This window comes from Scyliorhinus torazame, chromosome 12 (genome assembly GCF_047496885.1).
Source record: "Scyliorhinus torazame isolate Kashiwa2021f chromosome 12, sScyTor2.1, whole genome shotgun sequence".
NCBI classification, from domain to species: domain Eukaryota; kingdom Metazoa; phylum Chordata; class Chondrichthyes; order Carcharhiniformes; family Scyliorhinidae; genus Scyliorhinus; species Scyliorhinus torazame.
In genome coordinates, this window is record NC_092718.1 from 136,800,274 (window position 1) to 136,813,011 (window position 12,738).

The 12,738-nt window shown below is 55.9% G+C and overlaps 1 protein-coding gene across 1 annotated transcript in view; it reads right to left on the minus strand.

The window, feature by feature from the left end:
* The window catches only part of LOC140386613 (glycogen synthase kinase-3 beta-like), a 326,343-nt gene that overhangs the window by 120,827 nt on the left and 192,778 nt on the right, over nucleotides 1-12,738 (minus strand). The window contains exon 2 of the mRNA XM_072469090.1: nucleotides 6,822-7,008. Within this exon, the coding sequence (XP_072325191.1) occupies nucleotides 6,822-7,008 (187 nt within the window). The remainder of the gene's footprint in view (nucleotides 1-6,821; nucleotides 7,009-12,738) is intronic.

Here is a 12,738-nt window from a genome sequence, read left to right on the forward strand (position 1 = left end):
CGGAGGGATAGAGCGACAGAGCGAGAGCCGGAGGGACAGAGCGACAGCGGGAGGGACAGAGGGAGAGTGGGAGGGACAGGGAGAGCTCGAAGGACAGAGGGAGAGTGGGAGGGACAGAGGGAGAGCTCGAAGGACAGAGGGAGAGCAGGTGGGAAAGAGGGAGAACTCGAAGGACAGAGGGAGTACGGGAGGGATAGAGCGGGAGCGGGAGGGACAGAGGGAGAGCCGGAGGGACAGAGCGACAGAGGGAGAGTGGGAGGGACAGGGCGAGAGCGGGAACGACAGAGGGAGAGTGGGAGGGACAGAGGGAGAGCTCGAAGGACAGAGGGAGAGCAGGTGGGAAAGAGGGAGAACTCGAAGGACAGAGGGAGTACGGGAGGGATAGAGCGGGAGCGGGAGGGACAGAGCAAGAGCGGGAGAGACAGAGCGAGAGCGGGAGGGACAGAGGGAGAGCGGGAGGGACAGAGGGAGAGCGGGAGGGACAGAGGGAGAACGGGACGGACAGAGCATGAGGGACAGAGCGAAAGCGTGAGGGACAGATGGAGAGCGGGAGGGTGAGCGGGAGGGACAGATGGACAGATGAGAGCGGGCGAGACAGAGGGAGAGCGGGACGGACAGAGGGAGAGCGGGACGGACAGAGCGGGAGGGACAGAGGAAGAGAGGGAGAGCTGGAGGGACAGAGGGAGGGACTAAGCGAGAGCGGAAGGGGCAGAGGGAGAGCGGGAAGGACAGAGACAGAGCGGCAGGGACAGAGGGAGAGCGGGAGGGACAGAAGGACAGAGGGAGAACGGGACGGACAGAGCATGAGGGACAGAGCGAGAGCGTGAGGGACAGAGGAAGAGCGGGAGGGTGAGCGGTAGGGACAGAGGGACAGATGAGAGCGGGAGAGACAGAGGGAGAGCGGGACGGACAGAGGGAGAGCGGGACGGACAGAGCGGGAGGGACAGAGGGAGAGACAGAGGGAGAGCGGGAGGGACAGAGGGAGGGACTGAGCGAGAGCGGGAAGGACAGAGACAGAGCGGGAGGGAGAGAGCGAGAGCGGAGAGCGGGATGGACAGAGCGAGAGCGGGACAGACAGAGCGAGAGCGGGACAGACAGAGCGGGAGGGACAGAGCGAGAGCGGCAGGGACAGAGGGAGAACGGGAGGGACAGAGGGAGAGCGAGAGGGACAGAGTGAGAGGGACAGAGCGAGAGCGGAAGGGGCAGAGCGAGAGCGGGAGGGACAGAGCGAGAGCGGGAGGGACAGAGCGAGAGCGGGAGGGACAGAGCGAGAGCGGGAGGGACAGAGGAAGAGCGGGACGGACAGAAGGAGAGCAGGAGGGACAGAGGGAGAGCGGTAGGGACAGAGGGAGAGCGTGAGGTACAGAGCGAGAGTGACAGAGCGAGAGCGGGAGGGACAGAAGGAGAGCGGGAGGGACAGAGGGAGAGTGGGAGAGGCAGAGCGAGAGGGACAGAGGGAGAGCAGGAGGGACAGAGGGAGAGCGGTAGGGACAGAGGGAGAGCGGGAGGGACAGAGCGAGAGCGGGAGGGACAAAGGGAGAGCGGGAGGGACACAGGGAGAGCGGAAGGGAAAGAGGGAGAGCGGAAGGGAAAGCGGGAGAGCGGAAGGGAAAGCGGGAGAGCGGGAGGGACAGAGGGAGAGCGGGAGGGGCAGAGGGAGAACGGGTGGGACAGAGGGAGAGCGGGAGGGACAGAGGGAGAGCGGGAGGGACAGAGGGAGAGCGGGAGGGGCAGAGCGAGAGCGGGATGGACAGAGGGAGAGTGGGAGGGACAGAGCGAGAGCGGGAGGGACAGAGCGAGAGCCGGAGGGATAGAGCGACAGAGCGAGAGCCGGAGGGACAGAGCGACAGCGGGAGGGACAGAGGGAGAGTGGGAGGGACAGGGAGAGCTCGAAGGACAGAGGGCGAGTGGGAGGGACAGAGGGAGAGCTCGAAGGACAGAGGGAGAGCAGGTGGGAAAGAGGGAGAACTCGAAGGACAGAGGGAGTACGGGAGGGATAGAGCGGGAGCGGGAGGGACAGAGGGAGAGCCGGAGGGACAGAGCGACAGAGGGAGAGTGGGAGGGACAGGGCGAGAGCGGGAACGACAGAGGGAGAGTGGGAGGGACAGAGGGAGAGCTCGAAGGACAGAGGGAGAGCAGGTGGGAAAGAGGGAGAACTCGAAGGACAGAGGGAGAACGGGAGGGACAGAGGGAGAGCGAGAGGGACAGAGTGAGAGGGACAGAGCGAGAGCGGAAGGGGCAGAGCGAGAGCGGGAGGGACAGAGCGAGAGCGGGAGGGACAGAGCGAGAGCGGGAGGGACAGAGCGAGAGCGGGAGGGACAGAGCGAGAGCGGGAGGGACAGAGGGAGAGCGGGACGGACAGAGGGAGAGCAGGAGGGACAGAGGGAGAGTGGGAGAGGCAGAGCGAGAGGGACAGAGGGAGAGCAGGAGGGACAGAGGGAGAGCGGGAGGGACAGAGGGAGAGCGGGAGGGACAGAGCGAGAGCGGGAGGGACAAAGGGAGAGCGGGAGGGACACAGGGAGAGCGGAAGGGAAAGAGGGAGAGCGGAAGGGAAAGCGGGAGAGCGGAAGGGAAAGCGGGAGAGCGGGAGGGACAGAGGGAGAGCCGGAGGGGCAGAGGGAGAACGGGTGGGACAGAGGGAGAGCGGGAGGGACAGAGGGAGAGCGGGAGGGACAGAGGGAGAGCGGGAGGGGCAGAGCGAGAGCGGGGGGGGCAAAGCGAGAGCGGGAGGGGCAGAGCGAGAGCGGGAGGGGCAGAGCGAGAGCGGGAGGGGCAGAGCGAGAGCGGGAGGGGCAGAGCGAGAGCGGGAGGGACAGAGCGAGAGCGGGAGGGACAGAGCGAGAGCGGGAGGGACAGAGCGAGAGCGGGAGGGACAGGGCGAGAGCGGGAGGGACAGGGCGAGAGCGGGAGGGACAGGGCGAGAGCGGGAGGGACAGAGCGAGAGCGGGAGGGACAGAGCGAGAGCGGGAGGGACAGGGCGAGAGCGGGAGGGACAGGGCGAGAGCGGGAAGGTGAGCGGGAGGGACAGAGGGACAGATGAGAGCGGGAGAGAGAGGGAGAGCGGGAGGGGCAGAGGGAGAACGGGTGGGACAGAGGGAGAGCGGGTGGGACAGGGGGAGAGCGGGAGGGACAGAGGGAGAACGGGAGGGACAGAGGGAGAGCGGGAGGGACAGAGGGAGAGCGGGAGGGACAGAGGGAGAGCGGGAGGGACAGAGGGAGAGCGGGAGGGACAGAGGGAGAGCGGGAGGGACAGAGGGAGAGCGGGAGGGAGAGAGCGAGAGCGGGAGGGAGAGAGCGAGAGCGGGAGGGGCAGAGCGAGAGCGGGAGGGACAGAGCGAGCGCGGGAGGGACAGAGCGAGAGCGGGAGGGACAGAGCGAGAGCGGGAGGGACAGAGCGAGAGCGGGAGAGACAGAGGGAGAGCGGGACGGACAGAGCGGGAGGGACAGAGGGAGAGACAGAGGGAGAGCGGGAGGGACAGAGGGAGGGACTGAGCGAGAGCGGAAGGGGCAGAGGGAGAGCGGGAAGGACAGAGACAGAGCGGGAGGGAGAGAGGGAGAGCGGGAGGGACAGAGGGCCAGAGGGAGAACGGGACGGACAGAGCATGAGGGACAGAGCGAGAGCGTGAGGGACAGAGGGAGAGCGGGAGGGTGAGCGGGAGGGACAGAGGGACAGATGAGAGCGGGAGAGACAGAGGGAGAGCGGGACGGACAGAGGGAGAGCGGGACGGACAGAGGGAGAGCGGGACGGACAGAGCGGGAGGGATAGAGGGAGAGACAGAGGGAGAGCGGGAGGGACAGAGGGAGGGACTGAGCGAGAGCGGGAGGGGCAGAGCGAGAGCGGGAGGGGCAGAGCGAGAGCGGGAGGGACAGAGCGAGAGCGGGAGGGACAGAGCAAGAGCGGGAGGGACAGAGGGACAGATGAGAGCGGGAGAGACAGAGGGAGAGCGGGACGGACAGAGGGAGAGCGGGACGGACAGAGGGAGAGCGGGACGGACAGAGCGGGAGGGATAGAGGGAGAGACAGAGCGAGAGCGGGAGGGGCAGAGCGAGAGCGGGAGGGGCAGAGCGAGAGCGGGAGGGACAGAGCGAGAGCGGGAGGGACAGAGCAAGAGCGGGAGGGACAGAGGGAGAGCGGGAGGGACAGAGGGAGAGCGGGAGGGACAGAGGGAGAGCGCGAATGACGGACAGAGATGGAGACATAGGGAGAGAGAGAGAGAGAGAGGGAGGCAGAGAGAGAGTGGGGATAGAGAGAGGGAAGGGAGACAGAGAGAGAGTGGGGACAGAGAGATGGAGGGAGACAGAGAGGGAGTGGGTATAGAGAGAGGGAGAGGGAGACAGAGACAGAGTGGGGACAGAGAGATGGAGGGAGACAGAGAGAGAGTGGGGACAGAGAGAGGGAGGGAGACAGAGAGAGAGTGGGTACAGAGAGAGGGAGAGGGAGACAGAGAGAGAGGGGGTAGCGAGAGAGGGGGTAGCGAGAGAGGGAGGAGAGGGTGGAAAGAAGAGGTGAATGGGGAGAGAAAAAGAGAGGGGGGAGAGAGAGGGGGGAGGAGGGGAGAAGGGGTGAGAGAAAGAGGGGGGATGAATGAAAGAGCGTGGGAGACAGAGAGAGAGGGGGTGACAGAGAGAAGGAGAGACAGACAGAGAGAGACAGAGAGTTAGAGACACACACAGGGAGACAGAAAGTAAGGGAGACACACTGAGAGACCGAGACAGAGACCCGTATCTGTCACCTCCTCCAGCCCCTTTAAACCTCCAGCCCCGTAACCTCCTTCAGCACTTATAAGCCTCCCAGTTTGTGGAACCCCCTCCTCCCTGTAACCCTCTATCTCTGTAACCTTCTTTCCTCCTACACTGCCTACGACACAACCCATCGCTGTAAGCTTCTCCAGGGAGAGCGGGAGGGGCAGAGGGAGAGCGGGAGGGGCAGAAGGAGAAAGGGAGGGGCAGAGGGAGAACAGGTGGGACAGAGGGAGAGCGGCAGGGACAGAGGGAGAGCGGGAGGGACAGAGGGAGAGCGGGAGGGACAGAGCGAGAGCGGGAGGGACAGAAGGAGAGCGGGAGGGACAGAAGGAGAGCGGGAGGGACAGAGGGAGAGTGGGAGAGGCAGAGCGAGAGGGACAGAGGGAGAGCAGGAGGGACAGAGGGAGAGCGGTAGGGACAGAGCGAGAGCGGGAGGGACAGAGGGAGAGCGGGATGGACAGAGCGAGACCGGGAGGGACAGACCGAGAGCGGGAGGGACAGAGGGAGAGCTGGAGGGACAGAGGAAGAGCGAGAGGGACAGAGCGAGAGCGGGAGCGACAGAGCGAGAGCGGGAGGGACAGAGCGAGAGCGGGAGGGACAGAGCGAGAGCGGGAGGGACAGAGCGAGAGCGGGAAGGACAGAGGGAGAGCGGGAGGGGCAGAGGGAGAGCGGGAAGGACAGAGACAGAGCGGGAGGTACAGAGCGAGAGCGGGAGGGACAGAGCGAGAGCAGGAGGGACAGAGCGAGAGCGCGAAGGACAGACAGAGATGGAGCCATAGGGAAAGAGAGAGAGAGGGAGGGACAGAGCGAGTGCGGGAGGGACAGAGCGGGAGGGACAGAGCGAGAGCGGGTGGGACAGAGGGAGAGCGCGAAGGACGGACAGAGATGGAGACATAGGGAGAGAGAGAGAGAGGGAGGCAGAGAGAGAGTGGGGATAGAGAGAGGGAGAGGGAGAGGGAGACAGAGAGAGAGTGGCGACAGAGAGAGGGAGAGGGAGACAGAGAGAGAGTGGGGACAGAGAGAGGGAGGCAGGAGAGAAAGAGGGAGAGAGTAGGGGAGAGACAATGGGAGAGAGACAGAGGGGGGAATGAGAGGGGGAGAGACAGAGAGGGGGAGAGAGAGAGGGGGGGAGAGAGAGAGGGGGGGTCAGAGAAGGGAGTGAGAGAGGGGGGCTGCAAGAGAGGGGGTAGCGAGAGAGGGGGAAGAGGGTGGAAAGAAGGGGTGAAGGGGTAGAGGGGGGCAGAGAGGGGGAGAGAAAAAGAGAGGGGAGAGAAAAAGAGAGGGGGAAGAAGGGGTGAGAGAAAGAGGGGGATGAAAGAAAGAGCGGTGGTGACAGAGAGAGGGAGAGACAGACAGAGAGAGACAGAGAGTTAGAGACACACACAGGGAGACAGAGAGTTAGGGAGACACACTCAGAGACAGAGACCCATATCTGTCACCTCCTCCAGCCCCTTTACACCTCCCAGCCCCGTAACCTCCTCCAGCACTTATAAGCCTCCCAGTTTGTGTAACCCCCTCCTGCCCCTGTAACCCTCTATCTCTGTAACCTTCTTTCCTCCGACACTGCCTACGACACAACCCATCTCTGTAACCTCCTCCAGCCCCTATAATTCTTCCAATCTCTGTAATCCCCTCCAGCCCCTACAACTCTCCCTATTTCTGTAACCTGCTCCAGCCCCTGCCTCCCTCCCCGTCCCTGGAGGGATGGGAGGTGGAGAGGACAGGTGAGGATCCGAGAGGCTGGTGTGAGGATATTGGCACTCCTTCATTCTAGCCTTTTGACCATCCCCGGATCTGAATAACCCCGCCATAGGTGGCTGTGCCCGCATGGCCCATGGAATGCCCTCGAGCTCCCCTCCCCAAACCTCCGTGCCTCTCTACCTTGTTTTCTCCGCTTAAGGCACCCCTTAACATGAATGCGTAAAAGTGTTGTCTTGATGTTGGTTCGATGAAGCCGCTCTGTGAAGAACCCGAGGCTTACGCAAGCTGATGGGCAGGAATTGTGTTGAAGTAAATTGGCACGGGACATGCGGCTTTGGACGCACTCACCCTCTTACTGCCGTTGCTTTTGAAACTTACCAACTGGGGTGAAGGTGAAGAGCTCCGGAAGCTCTCGGCCATTCGGCAGCCGTGTCAAAGGGTCCCGTAGTTCATCGAAGAACGGGTGTGAACAGGATTCAAGTGGTGAGAGGCGCAGCGCAGGCGTATATTCAAGGAGTCGGCTACATAGGGCAACAGCTTCGGGAGGTGTCCGCGTTTTGAAAACCTGCACAGGAAGAAATCGAGATGGAAATAAATAGGTTCAACGCTGAGAACACAACAGGAACGCCGGCGAAGCAGGAGGTGACAAGGAGAGAGATCGAGTGGTGAGAGTGAGCAGCAAATAGGCTAGAGTGTGATGGGGAGGTTGTGGGGATACAGTGTGTGTTAACTGGGACAGTGATCGGGAGATTGAGGGGTTATAGCGTGGGTTAACTGGGACAGTGATCGGGAGATTGAGGGGTTATAGTGTGTGTTAACTGGGACAGTGATCGGGAGATTGAGGGGTTATAGCGTGGGTTAAATGGATCAACGATCATGAGATTGAGGGGTTATAGCATGGGTTAAATGGATCAACGATCATGAGATTGAGAAGTTATAGTGTGTGTTAACTGGGACAGTGATCGGGAGATTGAGGGGTTATAGCGTGGCTTAATTGGGACAATGATCGGGAGATTGAGGGGTTATAGCGTGGGTTAATTGGGACAATGATCGGGAGATTGAGGGGTTATAGCGTAGGTTAAATGGATCACCGATCAGGAAATTGAGGTGTTCTACTGTGTGTTAAATGGATCAACGATCATGAGATTGAGGGGTTATAGTGTGTGTTAACTGGGACAGTGATCGGGACATTGAGGGGTTATAGCGTGGGTCAATTGGGACAATCATCGGGAGTTTGAGGGCTTATAGCGTGGTTTAATTGGGACAATGATCGGGAGATTGAGGGGTTATAGCGTGGGTTAAATGGGACAGTGATCGGGAGATTGAGGGGTTATAGCGTGGGATACTTGGGACAGTGATCGGGAGATTGAGGGGTTATAGCGTGGGTTAATTGGGACAGTGATCGGGAGATTGAGGGGTTATAGCGTGGGTTAATTGGGACAGTGATCAGGAGATTGAGGGGTTATAGTGTGGGTTAAATGGGACAGTGATCGGGAGATTGAGGGGTTATAGCGTGGGTTAATTGGGGCAGTGATTGGGATGTTGAATGGTGAAAGTATGAGTTAAATGGGACAGTGATCGGGGAATTGAGGGGTTATAGTGTGTCTTAAACAGGATAGTGATCAGGAGATTGAGGAGATTGACGAGTTAGTGCGTGTGTTAAATGGGACAGTGATGAGGAGATTGACGGCCTGTAATGTTTGTTAAATGACACAGTGATCAGGAGATTGATGGGATTCAATGCAAATTAAGTCGGACAGTGATCAGTAGAGTACGGTGTGTTAAATGGGACAGTGATCGGGAGGTTACGGTGTGTTAAATGGGACAGTGATCGGGAGATTACGGTGTGTTGATCAGGAGATTACGGCGTGTTAAATGGGACAGTGATCGGGAGATTACGGTGTGTTAAATGGGACAGTGATCGGGAGATTACGGTGTGTTAAATGGGACAGTGATCGGGAGATTACGGTGTGTTAAATGGGACTGTGATCGGGAGATTACGGTGTGTTAAATGGGACAGTGATTGGGAGATTACGGTGTGTTAAATGGGAGAGTGAACGGGAGATTACGGTGTGTTGATCAGGAGATTACGGCGTGTTAAATGGGACAGTGATCGGGAGATTACTGTGTGTTCAATGGGACAGTGATCGGGAGATTACGGTGTGTTAAATGGGACAGTGATCGGGAGATTACGGTGTGTTGATCAGGAGATTACGGCGTGTTAAACGGGACAGTGATCGGGAGATTACGGTGTGTTAAATGGGACTGTGATCGGGAGATTACGGTGTGTTAAATGGGACAGTGATCGGGAGATTACGGCGTGTTAAATGGGACAGTGATTGGGAGATTACGATGTGTGGATCGGGAGATTACAGTGTGTTAAATGGGACAGTGATCGGGAGATTACGGTGTGTTAAATGGGAAAGTGATGGGGAGATTACGGTGTGTTAAATGGGACAGTGATCGGGAAATTACAGTGTGTTAAATGGGACAGTGATCGGGAGATTACGGTGTGTTAAATGGGACAGTGATCATGAGATTACGGTGTGTTAAATGGGACAGTGATCGTGAGATTACGGGGCGTTAAATGGGACAGTGATCGGGAGATTACGGTGTGTTAAATGGGACAGTGATCGGGAGATTACGTTGTGTTAAATGGGACAGTGATCGGGAGATTACGTTGTGTTAAATGGGACAGTGATCGGGAGATTACTGTGTGTTAAATGGGACAGTGATCGGGAGATTACGATGTGTTGATCGGGAAATTACGGTGTGTGAAATGGGACAGTGATCAGGAGATTACGGTGTGTTAAATGGGACAGTGATCGGGAGATTACGGTGTGTTAAATGGGACAGTGATCGGGAGATTACGTAGTGTTAAATGGGACAGAGATCGGGAGATTACGGTGTGTTAAATGGGACAGTGATCGGGAGATTACGGTGTGTTAAATGGGACAGTGATCGGGAGATTACGGTGTGTTGATCGGGAGATTACGGTGTGTTAAATGGGACAGTGATCGGGAGATTACGGTGTGTTAAATGGGACAGTGATCGGGAGATTACAGCGTGTTAAATGGGACAGTGATCGGGAGATTCCGGTGTGTTAAATGGGACAGTGATCGGGAGATTACGGTGTGTTAAATGAGACAGTGCTCGGGAGATTACGGTGTGTTAAATGGGACAGTGATTGGGAAATTACGGTGTGTTAAATGGGACAGTGATCGGGAGATTACGGTGTGATAAATGGGACAGTGATCAGGAGATTACAGTGTGTTAAATGGGACAGTGATCGGGAGATTACGGTGTGTTAAATGGGACAGTGATCGTGAGATTACGGTGTGTTAATTGAGACAGTGATCAGGAGATTACGGTGTGTTAAATGGAACAGTGATCAGGAGATTACGGTGTGTTAAATGGGACAGTGATCGGGAGATTACGGTGTGTTAAATGGGACAGTGATTGGGAGATTACGGTGTGTTGATCAGGAGATTACGGCGTGTTAAATGGGACAGTGATCGGGAGATTACGGTGTGTTGATCGGGAGATTACGGTGTGTTAAATGGGACAGTGATCGGGAGATTACGGTGTGTTAAATGGGACAGTGCTCGGGAGATTACGGCGTGTTAAATGGGGCAGTGATCGGGAGATTACAGAGCGTTAAATGGGACAGTGATCGGGAGATTACGGTGTGTTAAATGTGACAGTGATCAGGAGATTACGGTGTGTTAAATGGGACAGTGATCAGGAGATTACGGTGTGTTAAATGGGACAGTGATCGGGAGATTACGGTGTGTAAAATGGGACAGTGATCAGGAGATTACGGTGTGTTCAATGTGACAGTGATCAGGAGATTAATGTGTGTTAAATGGGACAGTGATCGGGAGATTACGGCATGTTAAATGGGACTGTGATCGGGAAATTACGGTGTGTTAAATGGGACAGTGATCGGGAGATTACGGTGTGTTAAATGGGACTGTGAACGGGAAATTACAGTGTGTTAAATGGGACAGGGATCGGGAGATTACGGTGTGTTAAATGGGACAGTGATCGGGAGATTACGGTGTGTTAAATGGGACAGTGATCAGGAGATTACGGTGTGTTAAATGGGACAGTGATCAGGAGATTACGGTGTGTTAAATGGGACAGTGATCAGGAGATTACGGTGTGTTAAATGGGACAGTGATTGGGAGATTCCGGTGTGTTAAATTGGACAGTGATCGGGAGATTACGGTGTGTTAAATGGGACAGTGATCAGGAGATTACGGTGTATTAAATGGGACAGTGATCAGGAGATTACGGTGTGTTAAATGGGACAGTGATCGGGAGATTCCGGTGTGTTAAATGGGACAGTGATCGGGAGATTACGGTGTGTTAAATGGGACAATGATCGGGAGATTACGGTGTGTTAAATGAGACAGTGCTCGCGAGATTACGGTGTGTTAAATGGGACAGTGATCGGGAGATTACGGTGTGTTAAATGGGACAGTGATTGGGAGATTACGGTGTGTTAAATGGGACAGGGATCGGGAGATTACGGTGTGTTAAATGGGACAGTGATCGGGAGATTCCGGTGTGTTGAATGGGACAGTGATCGGGAGATTACGGTGTGTTAAATGAGACAGTGCTCCGGAGACTACGGTGTGTTAAATGGGACAGTGATTGGGAAATTACGGTGTGTTAAATGGGACAGTGATCGGGAGATTACGGTGTGTTAAATGGGACAGTGATTGGGAAATTACGGTGTGTAAAATGGGAGAGTGAACGGGAGATTACGGTGTGTTAAATGGGACAGTGATCGGGAGATTACGTAGTGTTAAATGGGACAGAGATCGGGAGATTACGGTGTGTTAAATGGGACAGTGATCGGGAGATTACGGTGTGTTAAATGGGACAGTGATCGGGAGATTACGGTGTGTTAAATGGGACAGTGCTCGGGAGATTACGGCGTGTTAAATGGGGCAGTGATCGGGAGATTACGGTGTGTTAAATGGGACAGTGCTCGGGAGATTACGGCGTGTTAAATGGGGCAGTGATCGGGAGATTACAGAGCGTTAAATGGGACAGTGATCGGGAGATTACGGTGTGTTAAATGTGACAGTGATCAGGAGATTACGGTGTGTTAAATGGGACAGTGATCAGGAGATTACGGTGTGTTAAATGGGACAGTGATCGGGAGATTACGGTGTGTAAAATGGGACAGTGATCAGGAGATTACGGTGTGTTCAATGTGACAGTGATCAGGAGATTAATGTGTGTTAAATGGGACAGTGATCGGGAGATTACGGCATGTTAAATGGGACTGTGATCGGGAAATTACGGTGTGTTAAATGGGACAGTGATCGGGAGATTCCGGTGTGTTAAATGGGACAGTGATCGGGAGATTACGGTGTGTTAAATGGGACAGTGATCGGGAGATTACGGTGTGTTAAATGAGACAGTGCTCGCGAGATTACGGTGTGTTAAATGGGACAGTGATCGGGAGATTACGGTGTGTTAAATGGGACAGTGATTGGGAGATTACGGTGTGTTAAATGGGACAGGGATCGGGAGATTACGGTGTGTTAAATGGGACAGTGATCGGGAGATTCCGGTGTGTTAAATGGGACAGTGATCGGGAGATTACGGTGTGTTAAATGAGACAGTGCTCCGGAGACTACGGTGTGTTAAATGGGACAGTGATTGGGAAATTACGGTGTGTTAAATGGGACAGTGATCGGGAGATTACGGTGTGTTAAATGGGACAGTGATTGGGAAATTACGGTGTGTAAAATGGGAGAGTGAACGGGAGATTACGGTGTGTTGATCAGGAGATTACTGTGTGTTCAATGGGACAGTGATCGGGAGATTACGGTGTGTTAAATGGGACAGTGATCGGGAGATTACGGTGTGTTGATCAGGAGATTACGGCGTGTTAAACGGGACAGTGATCGGGAGATTACGGTGTGTTGATCGGGAGATTACTGTGTGTTCAATGGGACAGTGATCGGGAGATTACGGTGTGTTAAATGGGACAGTGATCGGGAGATTACGGTGTGTTGATCAGGAGATTTCGGCGTGTTAAACGGGACAGTGATCGGGAGATTACGGTGTGTTAAATGGGACTGTGATCGGGAGATTACGGTGTGTTAAATGGGACAGTGATCGGGAGAATACGGCGTGTTAAATGGGACAGTGATTGGGAGATTACGATGTGTTGATCGGGAGATTACAGTGTGTTAAATGGGACAGTGATCGGGAGATTACGGTGTGTTAAATGGGACAGTGATGGGGAGATTACGGTGTGTTAAATGGGACA